The sequence below is a fragment of the Ranitomeya imitator genome, chromosome 5 (genome assembly GCF_032444005.1).
Source record: "Ranitomeya imitator isolate aRanImi1 chromosome 5, aRanImi1.pri, whole genome shotgun sequence".
Taxonomy (NCBI): Eukaryota; Metazoa; Chordata; class Amphibia; order Anura; family Dendrobatidae; genus Ranitomeya; species Ranitomeya imitator.
Window position 1 is genome coordinate 33,039,601 of NC_091286.1, and position 14,674 is coordinate 33,054,274.

Here is a 14,674-nt window from a genome sequence, read left to right on the forward strand (position 1 = left end):
TATTGATACGATGTTTGTCTTTGTTACGCGGCCTTGATAATTCTCAGAATGTTCTCTGATTGAAAAGAACAACGTGCGTATAAAATCGTTGAGATTCTTGTCCAAATGCACTTTGCAATTTTAGAATAATTCATTGAATACACAGGATTCAGCCGGCCGCGACCAATTAGCGCCTGACGCTCGCAGCCGGCCACGTAGTAAATAGCACAGCCACGTAGTATATAACAGCCCACATAGTATATTGCACAGCCACGTAGTATATAGCACAGCTACGTAGTATATAACAGCCCACATAGTATATTGCACAGCCATGTAGTAAATAGCACAGCCATGTAGTAAATAGCACAGCCATGTAGTAAATAGCACAGCCACGTAGTAAATAGCACAGCCACGTAGTATATAGCACAGCCACGTAGTATATAACAGCCCACATAGTATATTGCACAGCCATGTAGTAAATAGCACAGCCATGTAGTAAATAGCACAGCCACGTAGTAAATAGCACAGCCACGTAGTAAATAGCACAGCCACGTAGTAAATAGCACAGCCACGTAGTAAATAGCACAGCCACGTAGTAAATAGCACAGCCACGTAGTAAATAGCACAGCCACGTAGTAAATAGCACAGCCACGTAGTAAATAGCACAGCCACGTAGTAAATAGCACAGCCACGTAGTAAATAGCACAGCCACGTAGTAAATAGCACAGCCACGTAGTAAATAGCACAGCCACGTAGTAAATAGCACAGCCACGTAGTAAATAGCACAGCCACGTAGTATATAACAGCCCACATAGTATATTGCACAGCCACGTAGTAAATAGCACAGCCACGTAGTAAATAGCACAGCCACGTAGTAAATAGCACAGCCACGTAGTAAATAGCACAGCCACGTAGTAAATAGCACAGCCACGTAGTATATAACAGCCCACATAGTATATTGCACAGCCACGTAGTAAATAGCACAGCCACGTAGTAAATGGCACAGCCACGTAGTAAATGGCACAGCCACGTAGTAAATGGCACAGCCACGTAGTAAATGGCACAGCCACGTAGTAAATGGCACAGCCACGTAGTAAATGGCACAGCCACGTAGTAAATGGCACAGCCACGTAGTAAATAGCACAGCCACGTAGTAAATGGCACAGCCACGTAGTAAATGGCACAGCCACGTAGTAAATGGCACAGCCACGTAGTAAATGGCACAGCCACGTAGTATGTTGCACAGCCACGTAGTATGTTGCACAGCCACGTAGTATGTTGCACAGCCCACGCAGTATGTTGCACAGCCCACGCAGTATGTTGCACAGCCCACGCAGTATGTTGCACAGCCCACGCAGTATGTTGCACAGCCCACGCAGTATGTTGCACAGCCCACGCAGTATGTTGCACAGCCCACGCAGTATGTTGCACAGCCCACGCAGTATGTTGCACAGCCCACGCAGTATGTTGCACAGCCCACGCAGTATGTTGCACAGCCCACGCAGTATGTTGCACAGCCCACGCAGTATGTTGCACAGCCCACGCAGTATGTTGCACAGCCCGCATCATATCACTGTTAGAAAAAAGAATTAAAATAAAAAATAGTTATATACTCGCCTTCCGTTGGCCCCCGCTTTGCGCCGATGCTCCTCGCGCGCTCCGGTCACAAGAGTGCATTGTGGTCTCTCGAGACCGTATGTCGTCATCTCGCAAGATCGCAATGAATGGAGCGGTTACCGTCCCAGGGTTGGTATGAGCGCAGGACCTGTGATGACGTCGCGGTCACATGACCATTACGTCATAGCAGGTCCTTCTCAAATAGCATCCTTGGCACCGGAACCTGCCGCTTGCACTGCCGAGGACAGCGCGCCACGTCGGAGGGTGAGGATAACCTTTTTTATTATTATTATTTGTAACATTAGGTCTTTTTACTATTGATGCTGCATAGTCGGCATCAATAGTAAAAAAGTTGGTCACATAGGGTTAATAGCAGCGTTACCGGAGTGTGTTACACCGTGGCCCATTAGTGCTGCCATTAACCCTGTGTGAGCGCTGACTGGAGGGGAGTATGGAGCGGGCACTAACTGCGGGGAGGAAGGAGCGGCCATTTTGCCACCGGACTGTGACCGTCGCTGATTGGTCGTGGCAATGGTCATGGCCGTTTTGCCACGACCAATCAGCGACTTGGATTTCCATGACAGACAGAGGCCGCGACCAATGAATATCTGTGACAGAAAGACGGAAATGACCCTCAGACAATTATATAGTAGAGAAGTGGTCAGTAGTTCATTTCACTAGAAAAAAATAGTGCAAATTCCTCCAGGAAATCGGATGTTCGCGGAGGAGTTGAAAAGCTGCAGATTTCCTAAAGGGGTTTTGGAAAACTTTTTTTGTTCCCTAGTAGCTGTATCTTAATAAAAAATGTGTGTAGGAGCCGTGAGGATATTTGTATATTTGGGAGTTTAAAGGTGCTTTTCTGCTGTATAATGTTTCGGAGCTTTCTAATGGACTTTTCTGGTTCCATTTCTGCCAGTTTTTAGCATCTGATTGCTGTCAGTGAATGAAAACACTCGTCTACGTTCTGAGGCTGTAATCCTGTCCATACTATAGTCCTTCTCTCAGCAGAGAAATGGATAGAAATGTTTCTGGTCTAGACAATGCTCTGTGAGCTCAGCCGATTGCTACATTGTAGTTGAACCATCAGAGATGTATTTAGCTCACAGAGCATTGCCTTGATAATCCGCGATTGCTCATGCTCTAGAAGCCAAATCCTTAAGAAGCTGCATTAAATCTCTTTGGTAGTTTACTGCAAAGTATCAGCGTGGAATCCAGGCGGATGAGCTCACAGAGCATTGTGCACACTGGATACAATTGTATCCACGTCTCCGCTGAGAGCCGGACTAGCTACGGACAGGATTACGGCCTCTGATTGCAGACGAGTGTTTTCATTCACTGACAGCAATCGCGTACTAAAAGCTGCCAGAAACTGAACCACAAAGTTTGCTAAAAGTTTTACAACTTTCTAACTACACAGCAATAATGCCTTGAAACCCCCTTTTAATTCCTGGATGTTCGGCTGTCCTGGCTGCCCCGTTATTTGGGCCTCTGGATGAGATGACTTGTGTTTATTGCGCTTGTGATCAGCCACAAAGTGAGCAGTCCCGGTGGTGCCGTGTGCGGGGGCGGGGTAGTCCTCTGCTCTTTAGGTTCTGCTGGTGTTCTGCATGCCCTGATTCTCCTGCTATTTGGGATTAGCCCTGATTAAATTATAGGTTGCGGCGGGGGAATGTATTGTGCTGCGGTGCTGGCGTCCGCTCCCTGTAATTTGGAGTAACGAATGCAGAAGTTCAAGGCTGCAGAGCGAAATTCAGGTTGCAGCTTGCGGCCTCCTCCGCTGCCGGCGTGCCGCTACTGGCCTCACATTGCTCCGCTCATGAGCAAAGTTTATTTTTAACAAATGTTGGATTTTCACCCTAAAAGGCCACTGTGTTCATCCCTGCAAAGACAAACAGTAAGATTCCTGAGCGGCTGCCGGAGATCTCCAGTGTTTGCTCTGCATCTGCTGATGGGTTGTAGAAGGGCAGAATCAGTGTGAGGAGTAGAGGGAGCTGGCACCATACAGGGTGAGGAGTACAGGGAGCTGGCACTACACAAGGCGAGGAGTAGAGGGAGCTGGCACTACACAGGGCGAGGAGTAGAGGGAGTTGGTACTACACAGGGCGAGGAGTAGAGGGAGCTGGCACTACACAGGGCGAGGAGTAGAGGGAGCTGGCACTACACAGGGCGAGGAGTAGAGGGAGCTGGCACTACACAGGGCGAGGAGTAGAGGGAGCTGGCACTACACAGGGCGAGGAGTAGAGGGAGTTGGTACTACACAGGGCGAGGAGTAGAGGGAGCTGGCACTACACAGGGCGAGGAGTAGAGGGAGCTGGCACTACACAGGGCGAGGAGTAGAGGGAGCTGGCACTACACAGGGCGAGGAGTAGAGGGAGCTGGCACTACACAGGGCGAGGAGTAGAGGGAGTTGGTACTACACAGGGCGAGGAGTAGAGGGAGCTGGCACTACACAGGGCGAGGAGTAGAAGGAGCTGGCACCATACAAGGCGAGGAGTAGAGGGAGCTGGCACTACACAGGGCGAGGAGTAGAGGGAGCTGGCACTACACAGGGCGAGGAGTAGAAGGAGCTGGCACTACACAGGGCGAGGAGTAGAAGGAGCTGGCACCATACAAGGCGAGGAGTAGAGGGAGCTGGCACTACACAGGGCGAGGAGTAGAGGGAGCTGGCACTACACAGGGCGAGGAGTAGAAGGAGCTGGCACCATACAAGGCGAGGAGTAGAGGGAGCTGGCACTACACAGGGCGAGGAGTAGAGGGAGCTGGCACTACACAAGGCGAGGAGTAGAGGGAGCTGGCACTACACAGGGCGAGGAGTAGAAGGAGCTGGCACCATACAAGGCGAGGAGTACAGGGAGCTGGCACTACACAGGGCGAGGAGTAGAGGGAGCTGGCACTACACAAGGCGAGGAGTAGAGGGAGCTGGCACTACACAAGGCGAGGAGTAGAGGGAGCTGGCACTACACAGGGCGAGGAGTAGAAGGAGCTGGCACTACACAGGGCGAGGAGTAGAGGGAGCTGGCACTACAGGGCGAGGAGTAGAAGGAGCTGGCACTACACAGGGCGAGGAGTAGAGGGAGCTGGCACTACACAGGGCGAGGAGTAGAGGGAGCTGGCACTATACAGGGCGAGGAGTAGAGGGAGCTGGCACTACACAGGGCGAGGAGTAGAGGGAGCTGGCACTATACAGGGCGAGGAGTAGAGGGAGCTGGCACTACACAGGGCGAGGAGTAGAGGGAGCTGGCACTACACAGGGCGAGGAGTAGAGGGAGCTGGCACTACACAGGGCGAGGAGTAGAGGGAGCTGGCACTACACAGGGCGAGGAGTAGAGGGAGCTGGCACTACACAGGGCGAGGAGTAGAGGGAGCTGGCACTACACAGGGCGAGGAGGCTGACTGCTTGGTGTTCTGGGCGCCAGTCACATCGGCTCCACCAGATGTCTGACAGGGTCTGATACACCTGATACACAAACATGTCTACACAGCGAATCTGTCATAATATGGTGTAACTCCAATGTATAAGGAATCTGTCCTAAAACAAAACTGCATCACGTGTACATACATACATTACTGATCCTGAGTTGCATCCTGTATTATACCCCAGAGCTGCACTCACTATTCTTCTGGTGCAGTCACTGTGTACATACATTACTGATCCTGAGTTGCATCCTGTATTATACCCCAGAGCTGCACTCCCTATTCTGTTGGTGCAGTCACTGTGTACATACATTACATTACTGATCCTGAGTTACATCCTGTATTATTCTCCAGAGCTGCACTCACTATTCTGCTGGTGCAGTCACTGTGTACATACATTACATTACTGATCCTGAGTTACATCCTGTATTATACCCCAGAGCTGCACTCACTATTCTTCTGGTGCAGTCACTGTGCACATACATTACATTACTGATCCTTAGTTACATCCTGTCTCCTCTCTGGTTTCTGTCTTTACCTTGATACAGGAACAATATATATCTTGGTACCGTGTTAGCCAGTGGATAGATAAATATGTAGAATTGAGAGTCAATGGATAACTAAAAAGATGGTAACAATTTGCAAGCTTTCGAGACTACTCAGGTCTCTTCATCAGGCATAGACTAAAATAAATTCTGAAGAATCACATATTTATGCACAACACAGCACAGAAAAATGCCATAGACAAGACAGGTGACGTGAAATAGAATTAGCATTATGTGAGTGATGAACAGTTATGTCCATAAATATTGGAAGAGTTCATAGATGAGGGATGTTTTATCGTCCTCTTATTGGGGTCTGGTTCGGTTATGATGACCCCACATGGTCTGAGGAGCAAATTCCTTAGTTAATGTAAAAAGACATAAATCCATGCGACACATTCATTCCTGCACTGAGTGTCAAATGTCATCATCAGCTTATATTCCCAGACACTTCTGTCTCTCTGAGATTTGAAGCTACCGTATATACTTGAGTATAAGCCGAGATTTTCAGCCCAATTTTGGGGGCTGAAAGTCCCCCTCTCGGCTTATACTCTAGTCATACCCAGGGGTCGGCAGGGGAGGGAGAGCGGGGTCTGTCTAATTATACTCACCTGCTCTGGGCACAGTCCCTGCAGGTCCCTGGCTTCCCCGGCACCGGCAGCTTCTTCCTGTACTGAGCGGTCACATGGTACTGCTGATTACAGTAATGAATATGCGGCTCCACCTCCCATAGGGGTGGAGCCGCATATTCATTACTGTAATGAGCGGTAACGGTGACTTCTCAGTACAGGATGAAGCTGCGGCGTTGGGGAAGCCAGGGACTGCACAGCACCAGGTGAGTATAATGGGGAGGGGGTGTGCTGCGTGATATTCACCTGCTCCTCATTGCGGCGCTGCGCCGTCTTCAGCAGTGACGCTCAGGTCAGAGGGCGCGGTGACGTGGTTAGTGCGCGCCCTGTTCCTGAAAGTCAGTGCTGAAGATGGAGCGGCGCCGGAACGAGGAGCAGGTGAATATTTTTTTTTTTTATCGCAGCAACAGCAAATGGAGCAAGTGTCTGTATGGAGCATCTTAGGCTAGGTTCACATTGCGTTAATGCTAACGGACTCCGTTGCATGGCGAAATTGTCGCAATTAACGCCATGCAACGGGTCCGTTAGCGCACCCATTGACGGCAATGTGATTCTGATCTCTAGCGCCTCGCTAGTGCATGCCATTTTCGGCACGCGCTAGCGATGTGCCGTTATTTTCGGACGGACCTCGGACACTGCTTACAGCGTTTGAGGTCCGTTCCTCGCTAGCGCAGATCGGGGATCTCCGCTAGCGGGATCGGCAAACGCGATCCCTCTAGATACATTGCGCTAAACGGATTGCCCTAACGCAATGTGAACCTAGCCTTATGGAGCCATAACATTTGTGCAGCACTATATGGGGCCATAACGTTTGTGCAGCACTATATGGGGCAAGTGTCTGTATGGGGCCATAACATTTGAGCAGCACTATATGGGGCCATAACGTTTGTGCAGTACTATATGGGGCAAGTGTCTGTATAGGGCCATAATTAACGGTATATGGGGCAAGTGTCTGTATGAAGCATCTTATGGGGCCATAATCAAGGTTTGTGCAGCATTATATTGGGCAAATGTGTCTATGGAGCATCTTATAGGGCCATTATTAACCTTTTATGCAGGATTATATGGGGCATATTTTAATATGGAGCATCTTATGAGGCCCATCATAAACTTTATGGAGCATTATATGGGGCTCCTGATTCAATATGGATATTCAAAAACACTTAACCTACTGATGTCTCAATTAATTTTACTTTTATTGGTATCTATTTTTATTTTTAACATTTACCGGTAGCTGCTGCATTTTCCACCCTAGGCTTATACTCGAGTCATTAAGCTTTCCCAGTTTTTTTGTGGCAAAATTAGGGGGGGGGGGGGTCGGCTTATACTCGTATATACAGTACCTTTTTAATGTCCATAATGTTATGATTTGGGAGACAGAAATGTATTGCCACAGGTAGATCCATTCTTCTTTCTCTTATTGTATGGCGATGAGAGTTCATTCTTGTTCTCAGTTTCTGCCCTGTCTCTCCCACATACAGACCCCCAGTTGGACATTTAGTACAAATAATTAGGTACACCACATTAGAAGTGACGCAGCTGAAAGTACCTGGTATCTTGCAGTCTTGATGTGAATTGGGGATCTTTGTCTTGTCCGTGGTCATTATAAATGGACAGGTTTTACATTTTTTCTGGTTGCAAGGAAAGGTTCCTGCAGCTGTTGGAGAAGACAGGGAGCTCTTGACAATGATGCTTCTTATATTTGGGGGCTGCCTAAAACACAGTAGTGGGGGGTCTGGAAAAATGGATTGTAATCAGGCATCTTTTTGCAGTAAAGGTTGTAATTTCCGTGCAGCTCCCCTTAGCACCTCCAGATTTGGATTGTAGGTAACTACTAGAGGTACCCGGTTATTTTCTTCTTTAGCTTTGTAATGTAGCAGGTGATTCCTTCATATTCTGGTGGCTCTTGTGATCTGGTTTTCAATTGTTCTTGGATGGTAGCCCCGATTCAAAAAGGTCTTTCTGAGGCGACCAAGGTGTTCATTCATTAAAAGGTAGCTTCAAATCTGAGAGACAGAAGAGTCTGGGAATATAAGCTGCTGATGACATTTGACACTCTCAGTGCAGGAATGAATGTGTCGCATGGATTTGTCTTTTTACATTAACTAAGGAATTTGCTCCTCAGACCATGTGGGGTCATCATAACTGAACCAGACCCCAATAAGAGGACGATAAAACATCCCTTATCTATGAACTCTTCCAATATTTATGGACATAACTGTTCATCACTCACATAATGGTAATTCTACTTCACGTCACCTGTCTTGTCTATGGCATTTTCCTGTGCTGTGCATAAATATGTGATTCTTCAGAATTTCTTTTAGTCTATGCCTGTGTAGTCTCGAAAGCTTGTAATTTGTTACCATCTTTTCAGTTAGCCATTAAAAGGTATCAACCACTGAGGACTCTCAATTCTACATATTTTTCTGTCTTTACCTTGAAGAGCTGACATGCGGAGCTCCTGACCTGTGAAGTAGACCATTGAGGCTGCTGTGTGTCCGCTCTACCTCCCTGATGCCGGCATTCCTGGTCGCTCCCACAGTAATTGCGCACAGCGCCAGTCTGTATCAGATTCCACAGATGCTTGTTGTGGTTGTTCTGCTTCATGTGATTAGGGAATCGTTTACCAACTGCTTTCAGAAGATGACACCAAAGCCCTCGTCCACCTTCATCACTACTTTAGATATACAATTAACTTATTTAAATCCCTTAATAAGAATATTTTAAGTTACAGCCCGTATTACCGTATATTCCAGAGCTGTATTCACAATTCTGCAAGGTTCAGAACAAAAATCTCCCAAACATTTTCCCAGGTTTAGTGCCAGCTTTTTTTTTCTGTTCTTTATTTTTATACAGGCAACTTTACAGTATGAAAAACCCTGCGTCTTAAGCTATGTGTTGTCTGACCACATACGGTTGTCCGGTTCTAATACCAACTAGTGAAATAGTGTGTGCATTCCGACTCCATTCGCAGAATAGTGAGTGCAGCTCTGGAGTATAATACAGGATGTAGCTCAGGATCAGTAATGTATGTACACAGTGACTGCACCAGCAGAATAGTGAGTGCAGCTCTGGGGTATAATACAGGATGTAGCTCAGGATCAGTAATGTATGTACACAGTGACTGCACCAGCAGAATAGTGAGTGCAGCTCTGGAGTATAATACAGGAGCTAACTCAGGATCAGTAATGTATGTACACAGTGACTGCACCAGCAGAATAGTGAGTGCAGCTCTGGGGTATAATACAGGATGTAGCTCAGGATCAGTAATGTAATGTATGTACACAGTGACTGCACCAGCAGAATAGTGAGTGCAGTTCTGGGATATAATAGAGGAAGTAACTCAGGATCAGTAATGTAATGTATGTACACAGTGAGTGCAGCTCTGGAGTATAATACAGGATGTAACTCGGGATCAGTAATGTAATGTATGTACACAGTGCCTGCACCAGCAGAATAGTGAGTGCAGCTCTGGGGTATAATACAGGATGTAACTCAGGATCAGTAATGTAATGTATGTACACAGTGCCTGCACCAGCAGAATAGTGAGTGCAGCTCTGGGGTATAATACAGGATGTAACTCAGGTTCAGTAATGTAGTGTATGTACACAGTGACTGCACCAGCAGAATAGTGAGTGCAGCTCTGGAGTATAATATAGGATGTAACTCAGGATCAGTAATGTAATGTATGTGCACAGTGACTGCACCAGCAGAATAGTGAGTGCAGCTCTGGAGTATAATACAGGATGAAACTCCGGATCAGTAATGTAATGTATGTACACAGTGAGTGCAGCTCTGGAGTATAATACAGGATGTAACTCGGGATCAGTAATGTAATGTATGTACACAGTGACTGCACTAGCAGAATAGTGAGTGCAGCTCTGGGGTATAATACAGGATGTAACTCAGGATCAGTAATGTAATGTGTGTACACAGTGAGTGCAGCTCTGGAGTATTATACAGGATGTAACTCAGGATCAGTAATGTAATGTATGTACACAGTGACTGCACCAGCAGAATAGTGAGTGCAGCTCTGGGGTATAATACAGGATGTAACTCAGGATCAGTAATGTAATGTATGTACACAGTGACTGCACTAGCAGAATAGTGAGTGCAGCTCTGGAGTATAATACAGGATGAAACTCCGGATCAGTAATGTAATGTATGTACACAGTGAGTGCAGCTCTGGAGTATAATACAGGATGTAACTCAGGATCAGTAATGTAATGTATGTACACAGTGACTGCACCAGCAGAATAGTGAGTGCAGCTCTGGAGTATAATACAGGGTGTAACTCAGGATCAGTAATGTAATGTATGTGCACAGTGACTGCACCAGCAGAATAGTGAGTGCAGCTCTGGAGTATAATACAGGATGTAACTCGGGATCAGAACAGGATAAGTAATTTTATGACTTTAGCTAATGTACATAAAAAAATAACTATAAAATGCTGTGTACGTGTTTTTGGAACATAACGTCTGATCTTGTAGTGTTGTTTGAGTATAATTTATCTTAGAAAATGCTGGAATAATAGGACAGATTTTAGTAAAGTATGTTCTGTTCTCAAAATAGAAATCACATGAAAAGTTTCTGGAGACCGTGTCCTTGTTCTTATAAGAATCTCCCTGTCTCGTCGGAGGAGGAGAGCAGCGCATAAGATGTTTCTGTAATCAGTATCTGTGTGATTGTCGGCGTCGCTGCAGAGCGTGGCATCACACATACAGGCGAGATGTGGATTACAGGGGCCGACTGCCACATGGACGTAGTCAAGATGGAGCCACAGCTCAAAACTACTTACAGGAATACTGAGGAGTCACCTGCTATTACCAGACCCTCCTTTCTTTACACTGCATCTCTGCTTCTTTAGGTAGGGCTGCTGGGTATAAGCAAAAGCTGGAAAACTAATGTTCATAATAGCAGGTACAGAACTTAAAGGCCCCCCCCACACTAAGCATAAAGGTGCTCCGAAAGCTTGACCCTGTGCCCCTTTATTATAGTGACTGTGTAAGCTGCCCCCTGCTGGTGGCATTTTCTAACACTTTACTCTCTTGCCTTTAGTTCTAGGTGCCAGTATTACCTCCAGTTAAGGAAGGATGTGCTTGATGGCCGTTTGCGATGTACTGTGGATCAGTGCATACGACTAGCTGCATTAGCTGTGCAAGGTAATGATACCTCCCCATTCGTAAATTTTATTTTAAGGAATAGGGGCCAAAAGCTTAAGACTGGTATTGCACACGTCAGTCTTAATGAATTCGGTGCATCCTACGTCTACAAGCCCTTCACTAAGTGGTGCACGCCACTTAATGAATTTGGCATATTTTTTCATTGGCATACACCTCACTGCAAATGGTGGTACTCCGATCATGTCCTGGAGGAGCATTTCTGACATAGGAAGCTCAAGCACTTTTGTTGAATTTGGCCGGCGGGCATAGCCATGTTATGGCCCTCACCAGGTTCATCTATTTTGACTCTTCTGCTTCAAATTGGAACCTTCCAAAATTTGCAAAATGTTTTTGCAATTCTGCATTGCGCAAAAATTGTAATTTTTTTTGGGAAGTGCTTTATGCCAGTTTTCTGACAAAAAAACGATCAATCTCTACCAAAGTGTCATAAAAACGCAAAAAAAAAAAATATATATATATTTTTTTTTTTAGAAAAGTAGCAGAACATTGACCGATATATAAATTTGGTACATTGTAAGTGAATAAAGTGAGATTGTCATTTTATACTGCAGAATGAATGCCGTAAAATCAAAATGCATGAGACTGTTGCAGAATTGCTGTTTTTCATGTTTCTTTTTTATTCCGACTGTTAATTAAAAAAAAAATTACCATGAGAATGATGCACTCTTAATAGTGATGAGGGAAAGTTCTCGCTACTCAAGTAAGCATCGTTGGTGCTCGAGCGACATGCTCAAGTCTCACCCCCACATGTTTTGCAGCTGTTAGACAGCCAAAAAAAACAAAGCGGGGTTGCCTGCCATACACTGGCAATCCCCACATGCTTTTTGGCTGTCTAATAGCCGCAAAATATGCAGGGCAGAGACTCAAGCCTAGTCTAGTTCTTGGCCGAAGTCTTTGATGTTCTTCAGGTCTGTGTCAAACTCCAATACAGAGAGGGACAAATTTAAAAACTTTGACATGGTCGCGGGCTGACCCTGTTAATAAAAAAATACATAAATAAAAAAAGTCAACAATTGAGGAAGTTTTTCCTGATCATTCTTTACAGAATAATGCGCCTCACGTAGTCCTCCATGCAGTATAATGGGCCCAACATAGTGCTCCATGGAGTGTATTGGGCCCCACAGTCCTCCATGCAGTATAATGGGCCCCACATAGTCCTCCATGTAGTATAATGGGCCCAACATAGTCCTCTATGCAGTATAATTGGCCCCACGTAGTCCTTCATGCAGTATAATGGGCCCAACATAGTCCGCTATGCAGTATAATGGGCCCAACATAGTCCGCTATGCAGTATAATGGGCCCAACATAGTCCTCCATGCAGTATAATGGGCCACACATAGTCCTCCATGCAGTATAATGGGCCCCACATAAAAAAAACCTCTACCCCCCTTCCCCCCACCTTTGCATCGTGCCTTCTGCAGCTCTTCACTGCTCTATACAGTGGACGAGAAATCCAATACAATTGAAAATGCAATACATATTTTTTACAATTTTTTTTTTTTTTTTTACAATCTGCAAATAACTTTTTAAGCCGTAAAAGTAAAAAGAAATATTTCACTATTGTACTGACATGAAGAATCCTGTTCTCATTTTTTACTGATCAAAAATAGCTCTACAACAAAACCCATCCCAAAAAACTGGTCTAATTACATTTACCATATATACTCGAGTATAAGCCTAGGGTGGGAAATGAAGCAGCTACCAGTAAATGTCAAAAGTAAAAATAGATACCAATAAAAGTAAAATTAATTCAGACATCAGCAGGTTAAAATTGTTTTTGAATATCCATATTGAAACAGGAGCCCCATATAATACTCCGTACAGTTCATGATGGGCCCCATAAGATGCTCCATATTAAAATATGCCCCATATAATCCTGCACAAAGGTTAATAATGGCCCCATAAGATGCTCCATAAAGATATTTGCCCCATGTAGTGCTGCTCAAACGATATGGCCCCATATGATTCTCCACACAGACAACTGCCCCTTATAGTGCTGCACATGGCCCCATAAGATGCTCCATACAGACAACTGTCCCATATAGTGCTGCACATGGCCCCATAAGATGCTCCATACAGACACTTGCCCCATATAATGCTGCACAAATGTTGATTATGCTCCATATGATGCTCCATACAGACACTTGCCCCATTTGCTGTTGCTGCGATAAAAAAAAAAAAATCATACTCCCCTCTCCGTCGCTCAGGCCTTCGGCACTTTCAATATTCAGATGCTCCACGTTCCGGCGCCGCTCCATCTTCAGCGTCTTCTCCACTTTTGCACTGACGTTCAGGCAGAGGGCGCGCACTAACCACGTCACCGCGCCCTCTGACCTGAGCGTCACAGCTGAAGACGGAGCGGCGCCGGAACGAGGAGCAGGTGAATATCGTGCAGCGCTCCCCCTCCCCGTTATACTCACCTGCTCCTGGCACTGTGCAGTCCCTGCTTCCCCGGCGCCGGCAGCTTCTCCCTGTACTGAGCGGTCACCGTTACCGCTCATTACAGTAATGAATATGCTGCTCCACCTCTATGGGAGATGGAGCACCATATTCATTACTGTAATGAGCAGTACCATGTGACCGCTCAGTACAGGAAGAAGCTGGGGCGCCGGGGAAGCCAGGGACGTGCAGGGACCGCGCCAGGAGTAGGTGAGTATAATAAGACAGCCCCCGCTCCCCCTCCCCTGCCGACCCCCGGGTATGACTCGAGTATAAGCCGAGAGGGGGACTTTCAGCCCCCAAAATTGGGCTGAAAATCTCGGCTTATACTCGAGTATATTTTCTGATTTCAATTGTAGCTGTTTTTTTTTTTTTTTCCTTTAAAGAACGTTTATATTGTAAAATGAATAGTCTCCTTTAAAACTACAACTGGTTCCCTAAAAAAAAAAAAAAAAAAAAAAATGCCCTCATACACAAAGGTGAATGGACAAATATAATTTCATGACTCTATTTAAAGACCAGGAGAAAAAAACCCACAAGTTAAAAAGAGAAACATCGCCTTGTCCTTAATAAAAAGTATTCCCATCTCCAAAATCCTATCCCAATATGTAGTAGTTGCAGCAGCAGCAGCAGCATCAGCATTGCAGAACCTTAGGTATCCATGGTTATGACCACTGTCACTATATCAGTGGTCGTAACCGTGGGATACCTAAGGTCCTGCTATACCTGCACACGAGGAAAAAGACATGGCAAATCAGAAAAACTATACTACATTTCTAATTAGAGGTACTTGCTAATATTATTATTACACCTGTTACATATTGGGATAGGAATTACCCCTTTTAAGGGGTCCATGACGTTCCAAGGTGT

The 14,674-nt window shown here is 45.8% G+C and overlaps 1 protein-coding gene across 2 annotated transcripts in view; it reads left to right on the forward strand.

Moving 5' to 3' along the window:
* Window positions 1-14,674, forward strand: part of PTPN14 (protein tyrosine phosphatase non-receptor type 14) — a 100,583-nt gene that overhangs the window by 41,561 nt on the left and 44,348 nt on the right. For both annotated transcript variants that reach the window (XM_069768504.1, XM_069768503.1), the window contains one exon: window positions 11,240-11,343. In XM_069768504.1, coding sequence (XP_069624605.1) covers window positions 11,240-11,343 — 104 coding nt within the window. The remainder of the gene's footprint in view (window positions 1-11,239; window positions 11,344-14,674) is intronic.